This window comes from Sparus aurata, chromosome 16, assembly GCF_900880675.1.
Source record: "Sparus aurata chromosome 16, fSpaAur1.1, whole genome shotgun sequence".
NCBI classification, from domain to species: domain Eukaryota; kingdom Metazoa; phylum Chordata; class Actinopteri; order Spariformes; family Sparidae; genus Sparus; species Sparus aurata.
Genome location: NC_044202.1, coordinates 13,611,786 through 13,639,116, shown reverse-complemented (window position 1 = coordinate 13,639,116; position 27,331 = coordinate 13,611,786). Strand labels below are relative to the sequence as shown.

General features: G+C 45.4%; 1 protein-coding gene across 2 annotated transcripts; it reads left to right on the top strand.

Moving 5' to 3' along the window:
* On the top strand, positions 1–25,907 carry tmem260 (transmembrane protein 260). 2 transcript variants are annotated; one of them, XM_030392171.1, is made up of 16 exons: positions 1–544; positions 3,798–3,829; positions 5,214–5,365; positions 14,436–14,613; positions 14,740–14,853; positions 15,303–15,482; positions 15,604–15,644; positions 17,433–17,519; positions 18,527–18,635; positions 18,840–19,012; positions 20,430–20,601; positions 21,453–21,592; positions 22,189–22,365; positions 23,671–23,724; positions 23,981–24,065; positions 24,228–25,907. In XM_030392171.1, exons 1-16 carry the CDS (start codon positions 436–438, stop codon positions 24,486–24,488), a joined length of 2,064 nt encoding a protein of 687 aa, XP_030248031.1. In that variant the 5' UTR covers positions 1–435; the 3' UTR covers positions 24,489–25,907. The 2 variants fall into 2 exon arrangements, with proteins under 2 accessions (XP_030248031.1, XP_030248032.1); XM_030392172.1 differs by lacking the exon at positions 1–544 and adding an exon at positions 3,551–3,662.
* Positions 25,908–27,331: the final 1,424 nt, after the last annotated feature.

Genomic DNA, 27,331 nt, shown 5'->3' with positions numbered 1-27,331 from the left:
TTCATTAGGTTTTCACAGGCAAAGCGTGCGAGGAAAACATGCGAGTCTTACTTCACTGAAAGGAAGGCAAACTATTATATTCTCAAGCAACAAATATAAATTATAACCGCTTTAGTGACTGCTGTAACTTTTAGGAATGGCGCGTCCGTCGGTAGTATCGCGAGGTTAGAATTTTTGGGCGAGAATCCGACTGATACTTCCCGGAAACAGCCGCATTACAATGTAGCCAGCCTGCACGAATACAACCGTAATGATAAGTCTTTACTTTGAGTCTTATTAACTTATCCTCAGCTCCAGACTCACATCGGTTCACATGTAGCTGGTAGCTTACTGTTTTATTTACAAACTCCTCGTCGCCCGCAATGAATAGACGCTAACTAGCTCGCTAGTCGGGCGACACGCAGCAGTTGATTGAAAAATTACCCGAAGAGAAAAATGTCTGCAGAGCAAAGGACAAGCTGGATGCTGACAGGCGCCACGGTCGCTGGTGTCACCGCCCTGTATGTGCCCTGTGTGCAGAGGACTGTACCCGGCGGAGACTCAGGTTGGTGTTAGCCAGCTAGCTAATGCTCACATGGTCACGTGGTTTTGTTGTTTTGCTCGGCAGCCAATCGTGTGGCGCCCTGTCTGACGCTGCAGCAGCACGGGTGCTGTCCGTGGTGCTGCAGGTACATCTGCATGCATGAGCATAACAACCCAAACTTCTACCAGCATGAGACACACAAGGCTTGCTTGAGAACAACATATCTTCATACACAACTATATTGATTAGAATAATCACATTGATTAAGACATCTACTTTACAAAGGTGAGCGTCAACCTCAGTTATATAACTTAACACACGAGTACAGTTTTTCACAGTCTACTTAGTGATTGAAAGTTGAAAGCAGAGTTGAATGTAGAGTAAATACATTTAAAGGATAAATTCACCCAAAAAGCACAGCAGAATAGCATTTGCAGCATTCTCCTCAACAACTTAATCAGATGGGGACTTGATTTTAGCGTATCTAATACAACTGTTATAGATGTAAAATGGCTACATATTTGTATTTCATAAGTTGTATCAAAATATATTATTGTATTTTGTTTTCATGTTTTTTAAGGTTATTCTATTCTATAAATGAGTTATTGAAGTATGACAGTTGAAGTACATTCATATTTCTATGCAGATAATGCTGCGTGAAGGATTTCAGTGTTAATTTTGACACTAGAAATGATGAGAAGAAGGTTTCTATGAACTCTAAAAATCTTTTAATGTGACTCTGGTGAAAAACAAAGTTGGCCAAAGGGATTATCATGATTAATGCTATGAGAATTATCCCAATATTGTCTTTGCCCTTTTGACCCTCCTAATTTTAGCCCCCCTCACTGAAACAAAAAAATGTGGGATTCATAAAGTGGTAACAACGTTTTGTACTTTGTCAAGAATTTCAACCTTTTATACAACAGCAATAATCATCCTTTTTGTTCTCCAGAGCCCAGAAGGAGAAAAAGAAGAAGAATGTTACTTATTTCGCTGAGTACACTACCAAATGGTATAAATAGCATTTGTAATGACAAAGTATTGTTGACAGCCCTTGACGTATACGATAAAATGGGTTGTTTGTTGGAATTGAACTGTATGTGAGTATACATAAATTAAATTTGCGCTCTTCTATAACAAGGCTTAGCGGTGGACCCAAATGTGTTTCACTCAGCACCTTCCTATGTTGTAGTCCAATGTGTTTTCCACCACTCTTGTAATGCAGTTTATGAAGAACTGCCTTGCACAATTACAAACAGTGTTTAGAAGTGATAGCTAGGTTACAAACTTGTAAATGTGGACTCGAGGGCATGAAGGCTCTGCTTGTTAGGTTTGCGCTGCTCTGGCATACAAGCTGCTGCGGAGGGGAATGCACATTTTGCAAAATGAAAGCATATGAAAAGCCGGGCCAGATACGAGCGAGCAGAGACGAGGGGAGGGAGAGCAGGCAATTGGAGCGCTGAGTAGCCCAGCTGGTTGTGCTGCTGTCTAGCGAACGGGCCCTTTGAAAAAATGGCCAGCCCCTTCTCCACAGTGTTTAGGGACGGTGCAGGATGCCCGCTCTGATAGTGCCAGCTGAACACCCTTCCGAATTCTCCAGGTCTCCGTCTCTGTGTCCTAATCTCTTTAGGTGTGATGTGCCCTGGAGAGGCTTGAGCACAGCCCCGCGGGTACGCTGTTGTCTAGGAATGTGGAGTGTGGAAATGATGGGGATTATGGGAAGACTGGTGTGGGTGCCCATGCTCCGCTATCACAAAGACTCTTGGCACCCATGCTGCTACCCCGTTGAGTCAATATTTTCCCTTTTTAGTATTGGGGCTGCAGAGCTGCATCTCTGTGGCACCGAGATGGATGTTTTGGCTCTATATTAGTTAGAGTTTGTCAGTGTTGAATGGTGTAAAAGTGTGCCACTACTGAGGGAAAATGAGTGAAATTGAGAAACTGATGAGGGATGAGAAAGTGCGATGTAAAAATGATGGCAGGTAGCTGGCGGCTCATGCCAGGTGAAATGGAGCTGTGAAAACATTTAAGCTGTGCAGGTGGAGGAGTTCTGACTTCATGGTCCATTAGACTGATAAGAGTTAGGGCTCCTCATGTGGCAGAAATTTAGGCATAATAATTCACTGTATCGACAAGGTTGCAAAATATGTGATGCAGCCAATGACATCTGAAATTCAGCCGTTCTGTTCTATAATGGTTGGTGCGGCATCGGGGGCCTGTGTACATGCTCTTCAAATGTTTATTTTGAAAATGTGGAATCACAGATGCTTTGATCGAAAATAGCCAGCTGCACTTTGATGTTCTTAATGTAAGGATAAAAATTATTTTAAAGTAATCAATCTTTTTAATGTAATCTGTTTCCTAGGCTGCCTGTGGTGAAATAATAGACTCAGGAAAGAAGGCCGCTGCGTTATTGACTGAAATGGATGTGGGAGATGACTACCCAGCTAGTACCAGTAGAGGGAGCTGTCTTGAACCCAAACGTTTATCAGTGTCATTTAATCTGAACCAAATTTCAATTTTCATGAGTGGGAGATGCAAACATTGGGTGAGAAATCAGTCTAATTTGAAACGCTCTGGGTGTATTCTGGCACCAATGGGTTTGTGCCCAGATACATTAAAGCTTCCTCAAATAGCTTTTAGTTTTTTTTTTTTTTGTTTGTTTTTTTTTTCACTTTGTGCTGCACCTCACACAGAGCTTGTCAAAAAATTGCGCAACCCGGCTCTTATTTTTGCGGCTTACCTCATTCTGTGACTGTCACCTACGTTGCCTTTTCTGTTTGTGCCCAATGGACTGAACGAGACATTGAGACACTGGGAGTGTGGAAGCAGCAGAGAGGCACGTAGAGCGGCAGAAGAAAGAGGAAGGGAAAGGGACCCCAATGCACGGGGAGGATGGGACCGTGGGAGCATTATTCTCAGATCAGCATATGTGTGTCTTTGTGTGACAGAGCATTGGAGAGGGAGTCTAATGGTTTGTGTGTGTGTGTGTGTGTGTGTGTGTGTGTGTGTGTGTGTGTGTGTGTGTGTGTTTATAGCTGTGCGTATGTGCTGGAGGAAGGGAGGGAGGCATCAGGGGAGAAGCGAGAGATGAAGAGAATGAGCGTGCCGCTTAGGAAATGTCACACTGGGAAGATTTGTAGGTTTTGATCCTGGCAAATTAATGCAAAACCCCAGTGCAAGTATTTGATTTGGGAAAACTTTGGGAGCAGACTTGTCTCTTAATAATAATTATTGGGTTTACATTAATTTCCTCCCCTATTCTCTTCCACAGGAGAGCTGATCACCACTGCTTGTGAGCTGGGGGTAAGTATTAGCCGTATTGTTTAATCAATTCACTCATTAACTCTTATAAGCATTAAGGAAGTTTAATTAAGCATGGGCAGAAAGCAGATTAATTTACTTTCAGTCCACAGGTTTTTCCCCTTCTTTTCTATACACTTATTTTACTAAGTTGCAAGTAGAGAATGCTATAATTTGCAACCCGTTTTTCAAATCCAATTAAAGTCAATGGTAAGGCGATGGCTTTTGTAGGCTTTGCCTTATGTACGGTATAAGGCTTATTATATCCACCCCTCTTTTTTTTGTGTGTGTGTAAGCCGCGAAGAATGAACTAAATCGGGTTAACAGTTATAATAAGTTTTATTATTTAATAAAGTTTATTACGCCGCTGTGATCCTTTTAGGGAGGCTGTGTCGGTGTCACTATGCCAGTAATCCTGCCGTTAGTGCTGCAGTCCGTGTGGCCCGCCTGTCTGCCTTTCAGGCCTCCCCAGGGCCTCGCAGGCCGTCCCTGGGCCCCCGGCTGCTGGGCCCCCCTTTCTGATCCCCAGAGCTCCAGGATTTTGCTTCTCTGTTGCTCCCTTTGGCCTTTGTTCCTCAGCTGTCCTTCTGCTGTCCACTCCTGTCAGCCACACAGAGCGTCCTCAACACTAATGCTCATTGTGGCGTTACCCACCTGTCTGATGCTAACACTTAACGAGCTATCCTGCTGAGTTGCTATCTTTTTGCTTTCTTTTATTCCCTACATCACTTCTTCTCTTTTGTTCCTGGACTTCCCGTGACCTACATGCTCTATTCCCGATCCCCTCCCTCTGAAAGTTGTGTCTATGTTCCCAAGGAGCTTTTGCTGTGTCTGAGGTGACCGGTGAGGTAGTCAAACTCTCACCTTTCAGCTCCATGTTCATTTGCAGAGCTGCCCCTTCTCCCTGCCTGCGCGGCTCGTGTTATCAGTGCCAGGGAATGAGTCTGCGTTTAATGACTGAGCCCTTATCTGGGTGGAGGAGACTTAGCGGCTAATTGCTGTGATTGCCGAGATCCCCCAGGCGAGAATGACTGCGGCTCGGAGGTGGTTTGGGGGCTGGGGCTGGCGAGCACCACGTGCTCCATGCATGGGCTCCAGGGAGCTGCACTGTCCTTGGGAAGAGGCCAGAGGAAAAGAAGTAAAGAGAAGGGGGAAGAGAGGGAAAGGAGGGCTCTGGTATCATAGCAGAGTCAGTTTGCTGTCATGCCAGGCTCTTCCACATTACTGCAGGAGCACAACACACCCATCTACAGATTGCATAGGAACAACTAGATGAGCTATCAAACATAACACATCCTCCTCCTCCCTTCTTGTTGAAGCTGTGAATCTCTCTCTCGTTGCCTCTCTGGATTTGTGTGTCAAACTTCGTGTGTCACTTTGTTCTCAGGTGGCCCATCCTCCAGGATACCCTCTCTTCACCCTACTAGCTCGCATGGCTATGTGCCTCCTGCCCTCCCTCTCTCCAGCCCACAGTGTCAACCTGATGTGCAGCCTGCTGGGGGCTGCAGCTTGTGGTGCCCTATGCATTTCTGTTTGCAGGTAAGCACATGAAATGTCACTTTTTTTTCTTTCTTTTTCTACATAATGTACAAAGTCATTGTTCAAGATTTCTAAGACATAAGGAATCATATTTTACAAACACAACACAAAACAAGAAAGACACACACAACCACACCACCAGGCCGTTATCATTACATTCAGATTACTGAGACATGCTGTTTTCACTTACAATGTTCTTCCATCGTATCCAAGACTGGTTACGATATTTGATAAATCTCTCAAAATTGTTTGTAGGTTGTAGGTTCGCTTTTATCACAATTATCAGAAGCTCCTTGTCAACCAGTGACTGGATGTCCTTAGAAACGCAGAACTTGAGAACTATCTTTTTTGCTATGTATAACAGTATTTCAGTCAATTTGTAATTGTGGCTGTTCCTTGCACTGTCCTCGTCAGCTGCGAAAATACACAGAAGAAGATCGTTCCAAGTTACAACCAATCCACACGACCACCTGAATATGAATATATCAGTTTCTAGTGTAATTTGTTGATGCCTTTGTGTTAATCCTCTGTTATGCTGTGAGCTTCGATTTTAAGGAATGTACCTCTGTGTGGTCTAGCTCTCTCTCATAGTTGGCATCTGCACACAAGATGTGATGTCACTCAATAGGCCAAATCACTGTCATGCCAGGGCAAACACAACAGTCATTTCTGGGTGGACAACTGGCATTTGGGTTGACTTGAAAGGATATGTGAAAACGGCAAACTAAGTAACTTTAACGTTTACACGGTGGGCCAACCTAGCTCATGTTTCCTCTATGCTTATTTGATGTACTGCGTGGCTGTACAAACCAAGTCTACCAAAGGGTGACATCTCAACATCTGTCGGACTAAAATGAATAACATGTATCACTTTGAAATAACATTGTGAAAAAAGTGTAAGCGTGTGTGTGTGTGTGTGTGTGTTTTTTCTCCAAAAGTCACTGTAAACTAAAAAAACACAAGACAGAACAAAGAAAAAAACCCACTGTGGTCCTGTTGCTCATGCATGTAATCTCTTTATATGCAGTAATCTGTAAAGCAAAAGTCAAATGTCTGTACCAATGAAAGGAGGTGGAGTTAAAGAGTGAAAGAGGAATGGAGAGGGTCTTATAACATTCCCCTTCTGACTTTTTGCATCTTGATGCCATCTGTAATAGACAGTGGTATTTTTGGGTCCTGACAGACTGGCAGTGTCGTCCCTGATCCTCTGCTCAGTATTCAGGAGCAGAGCCCAGCCGTCCTCCTTCCTCCCACCACCCTGTCCTGCCTGTTTACCCATCAGCCACCCGTTGTGAGTGTGCGTGTGTATGTATATCACAATTATCGCGCCCTCCAACCCCCACCCCGACGTCCCTGTTCTCCTGCCCCCCCCCCGCTGCCCAGCATGCTCTCAATCCTGACATGGCACGATTTCTTATCTCCCCCCTTCTTGCTTCCTGGGTCTGAGAGGGACAGGATCACTCACTCCGCTCCTCCCTCTCCCCTCTCTTCAACCGTCGCTCCCCTTGCTCAGTCATGAGCTCAGTTTACGGTCTCTGCATTGCCATCTACCACCCTGCAGTTTCGCCTGCTGCTGACCCCATCATGTAAGGAGTATTTTACCCCTTCTCTCTTTGTGTGTGATTATCTCCCATGGTAGGCCAGACTGCCTTACATCACACTTCTGCTGATCTTAGTAATTTCCCACATTGCATTGTTGGTGGCAGCTTAGTGTCAACATTTTTCCTTTTTGTCACTGTTTATGCATACTGGGGCATTTCCAAGCATGTCGTACACTTCTAATTTACTCTTTCAGAATAAGAATTGTTAGATATGATGTCATTTCTTCCTGCTGTACACCTTGGCAGGCTGTGAGGACCCTGTGATAGTCGGGGGAAAGCAGGTGAAAATGAAGTGTGCGTATTCCCAGGTGCTCAGTACTGGGCCTACTTCCTGTGTGCTTGGCCGGTGTGCGCTAGGTGGCAGGTGGTCTGTAGTGGGTCAGGGTACAGGGTCATCCCTGCTGCAGTAGGGCACAGGAAGTGCTCCCCAGGGGACTGGCCCTTAGCCCAGACTGCATCAGCCTCAGACCCTGCCCCGCCTTACTGCTTCCCAGAGTTGAATCAAAACCTACGACTTCAACCATTCATCCCAGGAGAGGAGAAGAATAAGGAGAGGACCCAAAGAAAGGGAATGAACACTTTGCTGCGTTGGGACTAGACTTAATGCATTCGATGATTTACGGGTCAATTGGACGACTGAACTCAGCCCTTGGCCAGACATTTACAGATGTTTATTTTGAGGCCAGAAAATATCCATGCAATCCGGGTGATATTTGGCTCACAGTATGCATGTTAACTGCAGCCCTGTTTGTAATCTCTGGGGGATTTAGATCCAATTTTGGATTATGGTCAAGTAAAAAGTCATTATGACGACCTCCAACCCGACCCACCCCTCCCAGCAAGGGATGATGGTAGCGGGGACCTCAGCAGAGCACACAGTCACACCATATAAGCTCTTAAGTATGAACGTATAATCTACGCTTTCAATTTGAAAAATAAGCATAAAAGGTTTTAGTCATTATCTGCTCAGGGCTGAGTTTGGGATGAGCTTGTGGCTGTGGATCAGTTGGCACACTGTGCCTGGTGAGGGGTTACTGGAGAGGGCAAAAGACGAGGAGGGTGGAAGAGGGGGGAGAGGGTTTCTGGATGGTCAAGACCTCCCTCTCCGTTCTGGCACGGAGGGCATTGGGTGCAAGAAGACTGGCATAGATGTCATGCCACATCCCTGCGGGGTTTCTCTGGCCAGGCCTTTCCCTCAGATGAAATGCCAAAACAGACCAGTTGACACCCGGTCATACCTGATCTGTCCTTGCAGTAACAGATTGCCGTGTCTTTCCCCCCGACGAAATGAATGTCTAAAATGTCCTGTTTTTGTCCATTTGAGGCTCTCAGAAACTTTTGCACTGCTTCTTATTTTTAGGCATCCGCTGGGAAGTCGACATTTTCCCCGCAAACAAATCGTCGCTTTGTGTGATTATTTTCAGATGGCAAAATATATTGAAGTTAATACGGGTACTTGAAGGCAGTTCCTCTCAAATAGTAAACTGTAAGACCTTGAAATTCATCTGGAGTATACCCAACATGGCAAGCCTTTGATGTATCAATTTAAATTAGTCGGCCAGATTGCCGTGTTTAATGTGGGGGAATGTAAGTTGATAGGCTTGGAAGCCACTTCTCTCTCTCTTGCATAAGTTTAAATGTAGCACTTAGCCTCCCTTTGATTTGTCAATTACAGTTCTCTTGGCTTGATCATATGGTTTGATGGCCAAATTGCATGTCTTGTTATGTTTTCACACCGTGGCCTGACAAGCCTTTGAGGATGGTGGACGTAATGATAATTACTATCGATTGCGCTCGGAGGTTCAGAGAAAAGAAACATTTGGCCCGTGGAATGCTAAAGGCTTCAGCAGTGAGTCTCTAGAGGAATGCACCCTTCATAGCGGGATAATCCAGACAGCTCCGTATCCTGTGCTCTCTCTCGTTTCACAGTTTATCTGCTAAAGCTGCTCTGAATCTCTGCTACCTGGGAGGAATCTCTCTCCATTCTCTGAGCTTATCCTGAGAAACCCGGAGCAGACACGTTAGCGCGCTGACAGCCATCGGAGCAGAAAAACAACCTCAGTCATCAGCACTTTTTGTTTGATCACATGATTACATAACAGGGTTATTGAAGCACACTGTCGGGCCTCCCTCTTTCCCCCGGTGGCCCTCGAAACAAAATGCACACCTGCGAGAGGCTCCCCCCGCCAAGAGCTGGCCCATGTGGCACAGCTGATACCTCAGTGGACCGGAGGGTGGGCGTGGTGCCATCCCCCTGCCTTGTGTTGCGTCTCCAGCTCCTTATAAGGACCTCAACCATATGGTCCTGATGGCGCTTTCCCTCCTCGCTCAGGTGGGTTGTTTTTCCACAGGGGTGGGGTTGCTTGTATCTTGTCCGGGTCATGTACGTAGCAAAGTGTGTGGGTCCTGTTGTTGTTTTTCTGGACATCTTGAGCGTGAGTTTTGGCATTTTGGAAACAGCTGAATAGAGTTGTTTTGTGGGATAATGTTCTGACCTCTCCCTGCAGGTGGCAAGGCTGCCCCTCCCTTTCACATCTGCTATGGTTGGATAAAATCTTCATCCCAAGCGACGGTAGAGAATGCACCCATACCGGTTTTCTTCTGAATAACGCAGAAGACAATTTTAGGTTTGTCTGTTTAAAAGGCCTGAATCTCTGGACCTTTTGTTCCATTCCTGCAGTATCTCATCCGTCACATTGTAGTCCAACAGACCTCCTTTACTCCCCCCATCCCCAGCATGACCAATGGTTCCCCCAGGACTCATCCTCTAATACAGTTAAACAGATGTCTAATGAAGATGTTATTTCCTCATTACTGGCTATGGGATGGGGATAGAGAGGGAGGAGGGAGGAGGGCTAGATAGACAGCAGAATACAGTACCAGTTTAATATTCCTTTCGCCCGTGGGCCCGAGATTGTGTCTGCCTCGGACGTCAATATTACATTCCTCACCCACCACAGGCGGTCTTAATAAGGCACCAGGCACGGAGACGGATCAGACTCGGCAATTACAATTCACCCAGAATTAGTTAATGGAATCTATACAGCAACATTTATGTATCACTGGTGTGTGCCTAATGACTTTGTTGGAAAAGGCAGCAATAAAAAATGGCATTCAGTGAATTGCATAAACACAGGATTTTTGTAAATTGTTTTTTTTTCTTCCCCCCTTCTCCTGTAATTTTTGTGTGTTGGGTGGAGATTAAGATGGCATTCTGGGAGAAATTGTCATGTCAGTGGCTGCATTGTTTGAGCAGAATTGTGGTGATTAATTTTACACGCACTTGGAGCACTGGAGCGCTCTCCTGGAGGAGGGGTGTCTGAGCAGCAGAGCCGGGACCCTTATTTACCCTCCTCTCTGTACGAGCAGACAGCCTCGTCCTCGCGCGCTGGATGAGGCAGGAAACACTGGGAAGTGCCCGCCATAGCGAGTGTGTGAGAAGACTGCGGCATCCCAGATTCAAATATACTGTTTTATTGGACAAAAACGATTGGGGCTGGGCAGAACTGTAAGAATCAAGTGATGTTTTATATATATATCTATATATATAATGTATTCTTTTGGAAGATAATTTGCCATTAATAACCAAATAATTACAACTATGGAGCAAGTGAAAGCCTTCACAGAGTATTTCACCCAGATGGACTAACTATGAGGTTTAAAATATCATATCATGATATCAGTAATTTATCCATCTACTAAATGGCTATCAATAGGTATCATTACACTGTCAAATTTACGCAAAATACCAATAAAATTCTCAGTGCATTTGATTATATAACACTGTTACTGCGTAAAATAAAAACCTCAGGACCATCAAATCATTTTGTTAGTCTTTCATTCTTCTTGATTTTAGTCGTTGATTTAAAGGGGCACTGCAGTGATTTAGCAGACAGGAGACATTTAAAACATGAATTGTCAAAATCAAAGCAGCGGAGGCCGAGATACTCTGATATTTCCTGTCAAGTACAGGTCAAGAGAAGCCAAAACGCTGGATCCTACATTTCCCATAACGCACCTCAATGGCATCTTTGGTTTAGCCCCTTCCTGGCTGGTCATTGTCTTCATCTTTCCAGCTTAATGCCCCACTTCTATCAACGCACGCCTGCTACTAATTATTTGTAGTGTTCAATCCAAAGCCAATTTATGATGAAGTCTATTATTTTGATAACATTGTAAAGCTCCTCCAAAGCCACAGAAGATCACATACATCCGTTTTCACAAGCTGACTTGTATTTGACACACGTGTAAAATCCGAGAACACACATACTCATCATTATCATGATACAGTTCCGCTGGAAGACGATAGACGATAAATTAAATATTGCTCAGCCCCAATGAATACGTTGACGTGCTTTCAAACACTTTGTAGGCGAGCATTTGATTTCCTGACACACATTTCATTTAAAAGCTTAAAATTTGTATATCAATCGCTGCTTGGCTTTGAAATTTCAAAGCGGTGCATCCGACACTTACTGCTGTCATATAATAGCTACTAAGTACTCCTACTGGTGTCCTGGCCAGAGGAGAGCCCTGGGGTGTCAGTGAGGGCCAGCTGGAAACCTCAGCCTCAGCCCGAGCAGGCCACCTCCTCTCTCGGGCTTTCTCCCCTCTTCAGGAATGTGTGATTCTTTTCCAGCGCTGCTTCCCCAAATCACCACTCGGTTAGAGAACAGTGCGGCGCTGATCCGCGATGGCACAGCTGTGGCATTGTCTGTTCCCCGGGGTGGTGTGTGACAGTGGCTCCCTTGGCCAGCTCCATTGTGATGCCTCTTTCAGTTCAGAGTGCTGGTTGTGTGCTGCTATTTAGCACAGACGAGTGGCGCTGGCACGTCTCTGGCCCATACTGTAGAGCTGAGGGGGTAAATGAGGCAGGTCCCATTCTGATACTTCAAAGTGATTTTACTGAGCTTTTGTTGTGTCCTTGAAGGGGACATTGCTTACCAGAGCCTGTTGTATCATTGTCATTTATTCTTTTCGTTTTTTTTTTACCTTTGATCTTTCATTTTGAACCTGGATAGTTTTTGTGTTAAAAATCTTTTCATTTCTCATAATTTAAACATCATTTTGAGCGAAAACATTAATTATTGGTAATTTTCTTTTCTAACCGCTTACGTTATTTCCAAGTTTGTGCTTCATTTCAGGCTTTATGCATCATTTTTGTCATTCAGTTAATTACCCTAGTGATGACACAGACATTTTGGCAGGGTGGATCAGTTCAGGGCGGAATAGTCTCGCTGTCAGCCGTGTTATTCTCCTGCCACGTCTCAACCGGGCCATTGTCACTGAGCCACAACATTTCAGCACAGTGGCAGCATCCTGCACCGCATTGAGTCGCGATAACGGGGAACACGGCCACACTGGTGTCAGAATGTGTCCTGCTTTATCTGCGCGCCCTGGGAGCAGCCAGCCTGGAGAATGAGCTGCGGAGAGGCTGAGAAGGCTGACTGGGACCCAGGTGGTCCCGCGCAGACAGACAGGTCATTTACAGCCCGCACTGTACACACACCACTGGGCTCTTACAGACTGACAAGCTCTAACAGAGAGATTTGTCAGGCACTCAGAGAGAATAAAGAAGTTGAAGAACAGGGGTGTGTGTGCGTGCATGTTTGTGTGTGCGTGTCTCTGAATGTGTGACGAGTGCTGCCTGGCTATCAGACGAGGCTTCAGAGGCAGGAAACTATGTAATAACCTCGCCTGTGGACCCCCACGACTGCTCTGCACCCAGTGCTTCCCCCAAAATCAGCCCCCCTGCTAAGTGTATGAGCTACGGGTTAATTGCCATGCAGGGAGGTAAAATTATGGGTGCGGGGGGTCTCTGCACCTCAACAAAAGTCCCCATCTGCCCCCCATCCCGTCTCCACCCCACCCTTCTTCATCCTTCCTTCAAGTTACAACTAATTCCTGGAGCGGTGCAGCGAGAAAGCTATCTCTTATTAAGACCCACTCCTAGACGCCCCATCAAAACACAGTCCACCCCCCCTTCTTTAAGTGCACACACACACACACACACACACACGCATACTCATTCACCAAGCTCGCCTTACAGTGAACACAGAGGAAAAATAGTGGCGAGAAGGAGAGAGAAAACCCAAGAAAAAAAAGGGGAAGTAGTCAGCAAGCAGAGTTTTTTTTCCTCCCTACCATCCTCTCGCTCTCCCTCTCCTTTTTTTCCTGATTTACCGCGCTTTCCTCAGAAAGCTCCATTGTTCCCCTAGCCTAAGTCTCATCAGGCCTTTTGTGGCTGACTATCACAGCGGCAGGCAGAGAGCTGGAAATGTATAAATGGTATCATGCCTTGTGATTAATGGCGGTGCTTATGAGTCAGGTCTGATAACGGGCCTGCTCTCTACTCAATTTCAGATACCGTTAATGGAATCTGTCTTCTGCGATTGTAATGTGAGAGCGCCTAATTTGCTATGGAGCTTGAAGCTGTCACCGGCAAGGGATTGTGGGGTCATAAGGGACCTGGCAGCCGTTTGGCCTGCAGCTTGTATCTGCGGTGCTGAATAGAGCAGCTCTCTGCCTGTCAGTTAGCTGATAGGCTGATGAGGACTCTAAGCCACTCCACACAATGGCGGAAAGGGCCATACTGCCTGACTTCCCTAATTGTCGAGCCTGCTCATATTTCAGAGCCAGCATGCCGGGGACTGGGCTGCATTTTTTTTTTCTCTTTTCTTTTTTCCCCTCTCTCTTCTTGAACTTTTTTCTTCCTTTTTCTTTATTTCATCCTTTATCCCGCGCACTGTCTCACCCCTTTAACGCACACTTCTCTGCACTATTTTCCTTTTCTTTTCCCCTCGCCCCATCATTTGTCGCCTCTCTCTCTCTCCCCCTCTGTCTCTCATTTTAGTAAGTGGTGGGTCTTAGCGTATGACAGATTATCCCAAGTTTGCTTCAATTACCGCAAAGGAGATGGAGACAGTACAGGAGAGGAGGAAGGGGGAAACTTTTGTGCACACATTATATTTAAGAAGCTGAGGATAAAGTGCTATCTCTACCACGGTGGTTTCTGTGCCAGTCTGCTCGAGATCAACCGGCTGCCGGGGAGGGAGTTCTCATGATATGTGAATGGCCCAATTCACTGTGAGTGTTTTTCAAGGTCTTGTCCGAGAAGCAAACTTGGGTTGAGGGAAGATTATAATGGGTCCCCAAATTAGTCTGGGGGAAGCGGTGGCTTTCTTTTTTATGACAGCAAAATTTTAATTTTGTGTGAAGCTGCTGACTTTGTTGTTTTGCCCCTTTTTTGTGTCAGTGCATTAAAACTTAGGTTGAAGAAAAAATACTGAAAAAAAGGGCTTTAAAACTTACTTCAAGAACAAAAAGTAAGGCTAAGATTGGCGTATTTGAATGTTTTGAGATATGTTTTTCAAGTTGATATGAATCCAAAATGGATTTCAATGATTGCAATGCGTGAAGACTTCAGTGTCACCAAAGATAAATTAAGGCCTCTCTTCCCTCACTGTCAGGTTGGCAGGTCCTGGTCCTGGTGCAGTACTGGCCGGAGGACTGTTCGCTGTGTCCAGGCTGAGCTGGCAATGGTCCGTGGTGGCAGAAGTCTTCACCCTCAACAACCTTTTTGTTGGTCTGCTCTTTTTCTTGACTGCCAGCTTCCACCGTGCTGAGAGCACAACCCAGAGAAGGAAGGTAACTCAGCGTGGCACACTTCTGCCCTCACTGGGTCCTGTGTTCTGTTCCTCTGATTAGTCATTGGTATGATAACTGCAGATATAAGTCCCTGCGCTTTACTATCTAACTACTTGATACTGTCAGATTGCCCATTGGGGAGCGCTGTGCTGTGGCTTGGGGCTCTGTAACCAGCACACCCTGGTGCTGTATGTAGTGGCCATCATTCCTTGGGTCCTTCAACGCCTGCACTCTCACAGGGTAAGTTCTGGGGTCTGATTTTCAAAAGCTCACATAGAGCAGAACTCAAATTAGTTTGTTACTCATGAAGGATAGAAACAACATTAGAGATAGTATAACTTAAATACTTCTGCATATACGGTATAAATAGAAATTGTTTATCCATGAAAAATAAGCCAGCATTTTTTCTGAAAGAGATAAAGAGATATGTCTCTCTGTAAAGTATTCCTTATTTCAAATCCTGTAATTTCTTTTTCAACCCAAGAAGGTTAAGAAACCTCTTAGTTTTCTCTGAGGGATCTGCGTAGGCACCTGCCATACTGTATATTAAGTATCAAGTCATGTTTTAGAACATGAATCTAACGTAGACTTTCTTGGATGCTGCTTTTTTTAATGTGGGTTAGTTTTACATGCCTTTGGATGAACATGAAGTAATTAAAAACATCTCTTTTTCAATCTCATCTCAACAGGAGCTGTCCCTGTGTGGCCTTGTGTCTCTGGGAGTGTGTTTCCTTGCTGGCTTTCTGCCATACATCTACCTGCCCATTTCATCCTACCTCAACACAGCCCGCTGGAGCTGGGGGGATCAGACCACCCTGTTGGGCCTCCTGACCCACCTGCTAAGGGCTGAATATGGCACCTTCAGCCTGGTATCTGCTTGCCCTGCTATAATTAAACTAACATACTACTCCAGATTTTTCTTTCGTCTATACCTATGCTTTATATACCATATGTATACATCGACTAACAGTATTTTTCTTTTGTTTGCAGGCAAAGACAGAGAGCTCAGTAAACCTGACCACAATGCTCAAGTATGTCTTTTTCCGCTTTTTGTCTTTCTTTTTATACTTGATTTTTGCCCATTTAAGATACTTAGCACAACTAATTATGAAGTAATTATGATTTATTGTATTTACCCTTTCATACACATTAATCAGTACCTACACAGTATGCACAGTATGCACTGATTAATCACAGCACCTAGTAATGACATGACATCTTGCCATCTTATGTGGCATTTATGTTGTCTGCACACGTGACATTTTTGTGTAAAATTGTCTTTTAAGACTGCAGTGTTTACTTTTACTGACTTAATTTTACATTTTTTATCGAGAAATATGTTGACGTTTCATTTACTTATTTGCATAATTATTAATAAATAATTGAATCTATTAAATTGTACTGAATGCCAGCACAGTCTTCAAGAGCCCAAAGGGACGTCTTCAAATTGTATTTTGTGCAGCTGACAGTCTTAAACATTGAAGACATTCAATTGACAATGACGTAGTGATGCAACTAACAGTTACTTCACACAACAAAAAGGATGCTTTTTTACCTGTATTTTTTATTTGTTTCTTGGTTCGATTTATTGTTGCAATTGTGGTGTGAATGTCGGACCTTATGTTTCAGAAAGTTACTGTCATGGTCACAGCACCCCCTAATCCAAAAGGTGTGGGTGGAGGTGGTTTTCGAGCAGTTCTGACGTAGTATTCTGAATCCTTCACTGAGTGTCTGTTCAACTTTAATGTTCTGTTTCTACTTGGACAGTAGATTCTAGGGTGGAAAAATACAGAAAAGCTTTGATCTGAGGCACAGTGAGGGCACACGTGGTGCTGGAGATGGAGGACCCAAACACTTTTTGTGCTGGTTCTGGTGTTTTACACCAGTTTAACCACAGACGCTGAGAGCCCAGAGTCATTTGTGCAGCCCATCTCTCTCTCTCTTCCTCTTTCCTCCATCCAGCAGCTTTTGTTCTTCCCATTCCACTCTCTCCCATCAAAGCAGAACTGAACCTGCTTAGAGGGCCAAATCGCTGTGTTCTGTTTCTCCAGCAGTTTGAAATGATCACTCAGCTCTGGTGTTTAAGCGTGACAAGCTGTGATGACAGACACTGCAATAGAGCTGGAGAAATTGTATTTTTCCACTCCAGCACCCCACCTCCTCCACCCGATTCCCTCCCTTTCTCCCCGCTGCCACCACCACCACCGCTACCGCCGCCGCAGTCATCCCACTCCCGGTATCTTTCTCCAGCTGACGGGATGGGGGTGCATGTGCGTCTTAAGACCCCCCACTACCAGCCCCCCCTCTGCCAGGCACCCACCCCTTCCCATCACCCCTGCTGCTTGATGGACAAGCACACCTTCAAGATGGGGAAGAGAGGCGAACATGACAGGCATGTCGCACTGGAGACGTAAACCCGCTGGAGAAGCTGACACACACACACCCGCAAACATTCGCTCATGAGCACATTCACACATAGTGTACATTGGGAGATATAGAGACTCAATAAGCTGTCAAATAGAGATGGGTATTAAGGAAGAGGCAGGAAACTATCTCTGTGCTCTGAGCAAGCGCTCTGTGACTGACAGGCGCTGTGAGGAGAGGATGGGGCAGCGGGGGGTGGATGACACAGTCATTCGTATCTGTCAATCGGATTGAAAGGAGGAGCGCACAGTCCAAGGAGTTTGTTTTGATAGGGGATGGAGGGCATTTAATAATTGCTGTCCTTGAGTTCAGTTGCAGGGAGGGTAATTGAGCTCGTCTTTGGTGTCCATCACAAATGCTACATGAGTGTTTGTGTGTCTTGTGTGTGTGTGCAGGGCCCAGTTGGACCATTGCCTGGCAGACCTTTCGCTTCCCGCTCTGGTGCTGGCTGCACTGGGCCTGCTTCTCTCCTCGTGGGACAGGTAGGATGAGCGAGACGGCGGCGCACAGAAGACCGAACTCTGTCACACACATCTCAGCAGCTACTTCAACCAAAAATCTAATCCCCTGGAGTAAAAGACGGGGAACAAAATCGCTGACAAAATGCTGATCTTCGAAAAAAAGAATACAAAAAAACACTGAGGCACCTAACTGTCAAGCTGTCGCGACGCTCCACATTCAAATCAAGAGAGGCTGATGTGTCTTTTGGATTTTCCAAAACATGTTTGTGTGTACGAGTAAATCACCGCTTGTATGTATCTGTATGTGGCAGTGTGGCGGTGTGATCCAGTAATTCATTACAGCAGTGCCTATGGGGTGGAGCTGATAAAGTCGAGTGAAGCCCGGGGGCTCTGTATGGCACCGGCCACCCCCTGCCTCCCCCCCTCTCCTGGGGTGCACTTTGATAAACTTGGCTGCACACACACAGATGAAGGTCATTTCATAGCAGGGAATCCATTGAACTGCTAATTTACCTAATGTTTAAATGTTGAGTGGAAAGAACTGTTTATTACTACAAAATAAGAATGTATTTTTCCCCACTGTGCATAATGTGAAGAAAAAAAAACACAGAAACAGCATCTTGACAGTATGCGTTAGTGGCTGTGTTAGTGGAACCCATCAGATCAATGTGTTGGCAGTAAAACCAAAAGTCATTTTGCGGTGGCTCAAAAGTGTCTCTTCAGGTTCAGATGATGATTTGTTTTCGCCATCAGGGTAACATGTTTTCTTTTTAGTGTATAAGTACATTTTACAGCTGTACTGTAATGAGTTTGTGATTCAGCGGTTGGCAGCAGCTCATTATGACTCAGTCTGCATTAGAAAATCAATCATGCACCTCTTAGCTGGCTGGCGTATGCGTTTGCTCCCAGGCTTGTGATCTCCATCCCTGCATTAATATTTTTATGGACTTCTTCAAAACAAGTTGTTTTTTTTCCCAGTAAAAAGACATGATAGAAATGAGAATAACTAGTGTCCTTTCCTATCATAGGACGTGTCGCTCGGTGTCCCGGCTGTTGACTGTCATGTTGGTTCTCTACTCACTGTTTTTTGCTTGGAGAGCCAACCTGGACATCAGCAGACCCCTGCTGCTAGGAGTGGTGAGATATTAATGTTTCTGTTGTTTTCATTTACCTGCAGTGGTCTATAAAGCGTGTTTATACTCTATATACTGAGATACAACTGCAGTTCAAGTTTCAGAAAGTCAGACTATCTATATAGGCAGTATACATGCATCCTGAAATAAAGATACAACTACTGGAACCACTTGAGTGTGTATGTCTGCGTGTGCTTACATCCTGCAGGTTGAGCGTTTCTGGCTGCAGAGTGATGCTGCAGTGTGTGTGCTGGCAGGCCTCGGCTTGAGCCGGACACACAGCGAGCTGGAGAGGAGGCTGGGCCATGGGGGGCTGTGGAAGACCACAGGCTGGGTCCTCACCACGGCTCTGCTGGCACATATGGTGCGCACCAATCACAGGTGAGTGTTACACTCAGTAACAGTAACAAACCTCCCGTTCAGTGTGAAGATAACATATAATACAGACCATAAATATTAGAACAATTTTGTTGAATGTTTGGATCCACAGCAAGGAAACATTGACTATGAAATGCTGACTGTAAAGCGCTGAAATTGTTGTTGTTGTCGACGTGTGTTATGGACGAATGATGAATTAATTTCTGGGTCAAATAACTCCGCAGTAGCCAAAGTTATGTACGGGCTCCAGCTCTGTTCGGCACTGATGGACGCATGACACCCTGGGTAGACACAACTTTCAATCCCTTCTCCAGCACAGTGCTATCTTGTGTGTTGAATTCCTTGACTTTGGCATGCAAATAGCTTTCCATCGTTTTTTTCCGTTGCCTGCTACTCTTGTTGAGTCATGTTCGTGAAGTTAAACGAGACAAACCAGAAAAATGCATGACGGCAAACTCGTGTCCTGGCAAAGGAAAAGGACTCGCTGCATAGTTTTAGCAGGTTGAGCCAAGTTAAAAAGAAAACTGCTTAAATGCGTTATTTTTGCTAAAACAATTGTAAAAATGGTACGGAATTTAAACCATCATTGTTTAATTTCAACCTCTGCACACAGTTGTACATAATCAACATTTGACCCCATCAGTGGAGCTTTCCTTCCATAAATATTGTAGCTGCATTGTATTGTGTTTCAAAAGGCTAATAGTGAGTCAGCTAATAGTGTTTTAGTGTAAGGAGCAACTTTTCGATTCTGCACAATCAGTGGAATCAGTATTACTTTACAGTATTCCTGTTGCGGTAACTTCACTGGACCCAAATGTGTCCTAAGTTACTTGGGAATACTTCTGCTCGGTAAAGTTAAAATGAAATAAAAACTCCTCTCTCATTCTACTTTCTTCTAAAATCCCCATGCATAAGTTTTCCCTGAGTCAACCCAATTTGTTTCTCCTCTGCGCATACTGCAGGTCTGAACTCCACATGTCAGGTTTTTTCTCTGCTCACCCCATGGTAGGGGCTAAAGAGAGGCACGGTTAGCACATAGATTCCACTCGCAGAGCTCAGTCTGAGATGTTAGCTGTCCGAGAAGGCAGATTACACCAGCGTAGTGCTGGGGAGTGCCAGACAGCCATCACTGAGCGGCTTTGATCAAGGGGAGAGCATGGCCTGTGCTGTCAGACCCATCACACCTGTCTCCCCACGATTAGATAGGCAGCCAGAGCGCTCTGCAGAGGGGAAGGGGCGGGGGCACTGACAACTTACCCTCAGAGCACCTTGAAGGCGTACCTACAAACACACTCACACACAGCTGTGCACACACTTCTGAGCAGGATGCACTCGAGCCCTTTTTTGAACTCGAGTAAACACAACTTGTGGTTTTGATGGCATTTTACAGTATGGTGTTGATGTGCTCATGATCCTATAGGGAGTGTGATCAGAGCAGAAACAGTGTGGTCGAGAGGTTCGGCAGGGAGCTTCTGACCTCCGTCCCGACAGACTCAATCATCCTGACCAGAGGAGACCTGCCTGGAAACTCGCTGCGCTACTTATACTACTGCCAGAACGTGCGGCCCGACGTACGGCTGGTGGACCAGGAGGTCAGAGCTGCGGTCATTTCTCCACTGTCTTGTATTTATTGTTCAGAGTGAAGCTTGAAGTCAAAATGAAACATCTTTTAGAACAGTTTCCTCTTGACAGTTAAGTTTGAGTAGTTATACTAGAGATGCATGACATACATTAGTCTGTCTGTTCAAAACATAAAAGTTTTCTTACATCAGGAGAACAATATTTGAAAACCAAGTCTCTGCAGCACCGCAGTAAATTATAAAGCTGTTTTTTTACCTTCTGCTTTTCCGATTTGGATATTGCACTTACTGTGATTTCAATAATATATGATCAATTGTGCAGCCATATTACCAAATTAGTTTTAAAAATAGGAGTACTAAGTGGCCAACCATAAAGTTAAACATTATTATATTTAGACTTTATGTTCCTTGTCTTTCACATGCTGAGAGATTTTATTTATGATAAAACTGTAGAGAAAGAGAGATGCGATTCAGAATAGGAGGATTTCTGTATTTCTCAAAAAACAAGCAGAGATTTTGAGAGGAAAAGGAAGATTTGTCTGGTGAATAGTATAAAATAGAATAGAATAAAATGTCAATGTGCCTCGGCTGTATGACTGAAATTCATACAAAAAACAGATTACAGCTTGACGTCTCTTTCAGGCTTTCTGAGATGGGTAAGTAGTCTTCATGTACATCATATGTTTGAATGTCTTTTAATCATAAAGGCCTCAAGACTACAAAGTACTAAAAGTAAAAAGTGAAAACAAGAGCCTCTAAATTTGGAAAGATAAACCCTTTGAGATACTCTTCCAGTGAATTGTACACCAAGTGGTAATTTAACTGCTGAACGGAGTTGGTGGCCCTCTTTTTTTTCTCTCTAGATGATGACATACTCATGGTATGTGGCCAAGCTGGCCCAGCACCACCCTGGGGTCCGCTTCCCCGGCCGCTGGTGGGACCCCGTCCACCCTGAGGAGAAAGACACCTTCACCCTGGAGCAGTTTCTGTCCCACAACACGCAGTGAGTCGCAGAGAGAGAATGAAAGGGATGGGCTGAATAGATAAATAGAGGGCTGTAAAATGGAGTGAGTGAGAGTGAATCAGGAGGGCGACAATGGTCCAAATGAACAAGTGGGTGATCTAATGAGGCAGAGATCAGTGGGATGGTCGACACAGCGGTGAGTGCAGGGAGGAGATAAGCCTGTAGAACTGTTGAGGCCATAAAAGGAGTTTGATGAACTACAGAAGTCGACTAATCTACTTGAATTGGTTAAACAGTCTCAGGCGGGCTCATTGCTGCTCCCTTGCTCACATCATCATCATTCACTCCAAGAGGAATTGAGATCTAGAAAACTGGCTGGAGACCTGTTAATACCAAGCCCACCAGGGGGCAGTGTTTGCCAGGCCAACTTGTCTCACTCTCAGTGGGGCAACACTGACCTGTGGGATTAACCCTCGGGGCCTGAAGCCTTTGGTGAGCAGCATGGGGCCAGAGGGAAGCTAGAAGGTGTTAGGGTGTTCCTTTGTGTCTCGCCATTCACAGTTACCTGGGAGGCAAGAGAGGGTGGGTGGTAAAGGAGGATGTGAGTGAGTCTCTGTCTGGTTCTCTTTCTGCAGGAGGCATGTGTTCACCTGCATCGGGCTGCCTGAGGGAGACCCGAGCTGGGAGAATAGTTTCTCCCGTTGGCCAATGGGTGTGTGTGATTACCTGGCGCCACTTCAGAGGCAGTTTCACCCTAAAGATTGGGCCGATCGAACCCGCAACATCTATAACTGGAGTGAGCCACACGACAGGTGCATACACATACATCCATAATGTCTGTGGACAGGTATGCTTGACCTCAAGACGTACAGTTTCCCCCCATTTCCTCCTTTTAAGTTGCTTTAAGGTGGGAAGAATCCCCTTATTACACACAATAATATAGGCACTAGGGCTGAAACTAATAATTACCTCAACTATTAATGGACTAATCGCATCGATTAATCTGTAAAATATCCAAAAAAATAAGAAAAACACTCATCAGAGCTCAATGCAATGTCTTTAAATGGCTTCTTTTGCACAACCAACAGTCCAAAACCCAAAGACTCATATCATTATATAAATGACAAAGAAAAGCAGCAAATTATTACATTTAAGAAGCTGAAGCCACCAAATGTTTGACACTCATCAAATGGAAATGTTCTGCTTCTTGTGTCAATTTTACACGTCCTCAGCCATATTTGTAGAAATCTTGGGATCTCCACTAGAATTTAAAAATTCTGTGGGTTGAAAAATCTTTTGCTCCACATTGTGAGATCGTAAATACTGAACCAGTGGCAAGACAGTGAGGTTGAGCAGGATGCCATTTCCAGGAGACCTGCAAGAATAATCCTTTTTGCATTTTCTTTGAGATGAAAGTAGAACTATTCACTCAGATAGATAATCACGTATTTCATCGTCAACATCTCCTCACCCGCTCGTCTCTCTGTGGTCTCCAGTCATCCCTGCGTAGACTCCACAGAGCCTCCCTCGCTGAGGTTGTCCTCTGTTCTTCATGCTGTGATCCAGCTCTTTGTGAATGCAACCAGAGCAAGACATTAGGCCCTCAGCCATTTGAAATGAGACTGAAGATGAAAAATAATGAGTTTCTTATTGCATTTTGTCAATAACTGTGTCAAAAGTGGAATTAGTCAAAGCTGCATATTCTGTTGCCGTTGCCAGCAGCCCTTCATTCACTCAGATATCCACGGCTGAATACTGTGACATTATTTCCCGCACCCTCGCGACAAGCGTGTCCGCCGATGCCCACAAGCCAAATATTAGCTCGGGAACCCTGCTAAAATATTCTTTTGAAGAAGAGGTCAAGTGTTTACAGTCAACAAAGTGAAAAAAAAGCGAGATGTGGTTTTACCCCATGTCTAATGTGCTGCCTGGTATTGTTGCGCAGTCATTTAATGTTTATGCAGCAAACATTGATGTTTAGTGTATCAAAACCTGCGCTGCTGAGTGGAACAATATATTCACATAAATAATCATTTATAGTTAGTGGAACTGTGCACAAGCCAGCGCCTGAAGCGCTTTAGATAAAGAAATGGTTTTTTTTCCCCTTGTGTGAACAGTTTCCATCCTGCGTCCTGGGAGCACGTCGCTAATGAGGAGATGTGGCAAGCCAGGTACAGTCAACTTCTTATTTCCTCTTCGGAGAGGTTGTGTACTTTAGCGTGCAGATAAAAAGCTGCGTCACGATTCGTACTAACCCGCTAGAACATCTCCATAAACCAGTCTTGTGTGGTAGAGCATCTACATGTACATTCTATTTGGTATCGGCATCTACATAAATCACTCCATTGGAGTGGTGCGTCTGTGAGTGCGGATCTGCATGGCTCATCCATCCAGCACTTAGCCCTGAGCCTGCGTGCTTTGTTTCAGGATGAAGACGGCTTTCTTTCTGTTTGACCTGGCAGAAAGGATGCAGGGAGAGGGGAAAGCTGGCCTCTTTGAGCTGTCTTACATTGTGAGTCTGACCTCAGCAAACATGCGACAACACTGTTACCATAATGGAGCAGATTTAAGTGCGGCGCAAGGCAAAGCACCACATATTCAGAGGCTTTTTTTTTGCGGTAACATCTGCTTTTATGTGTCTCTGTGTGTTTATGTGTTTGTGTTCGCCGGACAGCTGTATAAGGAGATTGTGGAGGCCCACTCAGACTACCCTCCGAACTGGGACAAGAACTTGGCGCTGGCCTGTGAGAGGCTGCTCCGCTCGGGTCACCGGGGCTACAGTCCAGACAGCCTGCTGACCTGCAGCACCCAGCACTTCAGTCTCTACTTGGAGAAGGAACTTACAGATCCCCAGGCGGATGCCATACGCTCGGCCATAACTCACCTGCTCCAGGAGAGAGACATGCTTTCCCAGGGCCGGAGGCGAACCCCATGATAAGGTCCCGACGAACCTACACAGAGCTGGCAGACTGAGAGTGCACCGTAAGCCTGATCCAAAGTGAAAGGCACCGGGGACTGATCCTGAATGTGCCTCCTCTCATGGCGGAAAGGTGGCCCAGAAGGATAGAAGACTCAGTGTTTAGTTTAGGTTTTTGGCTAAATGGACACAGCCAAATTGGACTTAGACAGAGAACAACCACTCTGCCTTTCTCCATTGATGAATGTTTACAGTCGACGAGGGATGGCGCCTTAACTGACCCCAATCAAGCCGTGCGTGCTCCCCTTAAACTCGCCCATGAAACTTGATTGCTTTATCATTAACATCTCGTTCTTTTTTTCCCCCTCTTCCTCTTCCGCTCTCACAGTTTTCAATGTGCTGATTATTTTTGCCTCAGCCACTGCTCCAGTTCTCTTTTTCTCACATTAGGATGGCAAGGCCGAGATTGAGGGAAAACCAATTTGGGGGCAGAAATGGGGGATTAGAGCGGCTGTTTAATCTAGGACAGACTTGTGCTGTGCCACACAGTCCTCACTACCCCGGCACTACCCACCCATCCACCCACCCCTCTATCCTTCCATCAGTCTATCTTAGATGGTCCTTTAAATGTTTAAAACTAATGGATTCGATGAGTGTTTTTTTCCCCCCTCTCTTCGTTCCTAACAGGAGGGCTGTAATCCCTCGTGGATTTAAATGAAATGTGAAATGTCACAATGCCAGGGACCCTTTTAGAGGTGCGTTTCTGTGTGCAATGTGTGTTGATTTGTGTGTGTGTGAACATGGTTAAATCACTGCCCAAGCCTTTTTATTTTTCCCTGCCCGGAAGCGCATAGTCAATAAGCAGTTCGGCACACTGGAAATTGCGAGAAGCACAAAGTCATGCAAACTCCCGGGACATACAAAAGACACGCAAGACTGTCAGCCTCCCAGCCCCCAAAAATGAACATTTACCCCTGTGAGGGTTGCTGGAGAGACGATGTAGCATCCGAACACTGCAAGAGCACCAGAGTTGAACGTCTTTGGCGTGTTCTCAGGGTCCAAGACCTCACTTACACACTGTCTTTGTAAATGCTGATGCTGATGTTAACGAACCTTGTGCCGTGAAATTTGTCGCGCAGAGGTCAAACCAGTGTATTGCCGTAAGCTTTATAACACACCGCTGAAGGAGCCTGCTGTTTAAGATACCACTCGAAAGCAAAGGACAGAAAAGTGCATGTGTAGTTTTCTCAGAATGTAATCTGCCCTCTCTGTTCGTAGGCCTGGTTAGCGGCTGTCAGCTGGCTGGATGATGAGATTCGACCTGCTGTAGCACAGATGTTTTGCTTTCTCTTAAAAAAAAGGGGGGGGGGGGAGAGAGAGAACTGTCACTGCGTTCTGCAGATTAAGATATTTCAATAAAGAGTCTGTTTATTTTAATTCATTTGGTGCCTTTTTTTTTCAACAGCAAAGTCACAATACCAATCATGTTTGTTCAACCGTTTGTTTCTGTGTTTTCATCACAATCGTTTGCCGTCTCTTGTCTCACGCTCTCCTGTTATTTTTTACTTTACTTTCTCCCTGTCCTCCCCTTTGTCATCCCTCTCTTGTCTCCCACCCTCTCATCCCCTCTCTCCCTGTCTTTCCCTAACCCCTCTGTTCCTCTCCTCTCCCCCTGTCTCTGAGAGTCAGTTGCCCACCCTAAATCAGCAAGCTGCCGAGGATTGTGGGAACCCATGGAATCGCCGTGACCAGGGATGCAGGCAGGGAGCCACGGCAGCGCTGGAATGTGGGGCGTCTGAGGAGATAAGAGCTGTGAGCCCAGCCAGGGAGAGGGGAGGGATGCAGGGAGAGAGGAGCGAGCAGGGGGGGGAGGACAAGGCAGAGTGAGGAGGGTGAGACGGAAACAGGGAGAGCAGCGAGTCTATGAATGGGGAGACAGAAACACAACACCATAAACAGCCCAGAGAGCAAGACAGAGTGAGACAGAGGAAGAGGGGCGGAGGACTTAGGGGGGCACACACTGGAGATGGGAAGCCAGCCTTATTCCTCTTTGCATTTCATTTACATCCCTGGCCGTATCGACCAATCGGATTGGGAGCAAAGCCCAGGGCTTAGGAGGGGAATAAAAAGACAAAATGCCTTTGCTGCTCTCATCCCTCCCTGATAATACCCCTTCTGTTTTTCTTTTCTCTTTTTCTCCCGTCTATAAGTAGATACTGTCCGAAATGCCAGCGGAAAAGCGACACCTCCGCTTGCTGTGTATCTCAGATAGACCGAGCGGGAGCAGGGGCTGAAAAGACAGCTTTAGCAACTGGGCCTATCTCCTCTCCTCTCCTCTCCTCTCTCTGGCTGGATGGAGGCTTGGAGTGGAGGGAGGCGGAGGGCCGGGGTGTGTTGGTTAGTGTTTGGGAAGAGAATAGAGGGTGTGAGAGGCATGATATACTGAGCTGGCCGCAGATTTTGCAGAATCTCACACTCAGGAAAAACTTTGCCTGCAGATCCCTCTCCTAAGCATGAGAAACCTGTTTCAAGGATGTTTACCAGGTGCCACCCATCTTTGTGAAGGTTGCCAATGCCTGCTACTGAACTCCACACATATTTTTAGCTCAGGATTGTTGTTATTGTAGTCTTCTAAAATGCAGGTTTATCCAAAATGGCAACTCTTGTCAGTTGCTTGATTGCAGATTTTCAACACAGTTAAACCTCAACTCTAAAGTCTCTTTAAAACTACTGGTACTTTGGCTTAATTTAATATTTTCCTACCCACTCATTAATGTGTATTTGGTGGAATTAGTCCCATTAGCGTCAGTCTGTGCTGACATGATGTCGTGATTGACTTGTCTCAGGTTTTTGTTTGCTCT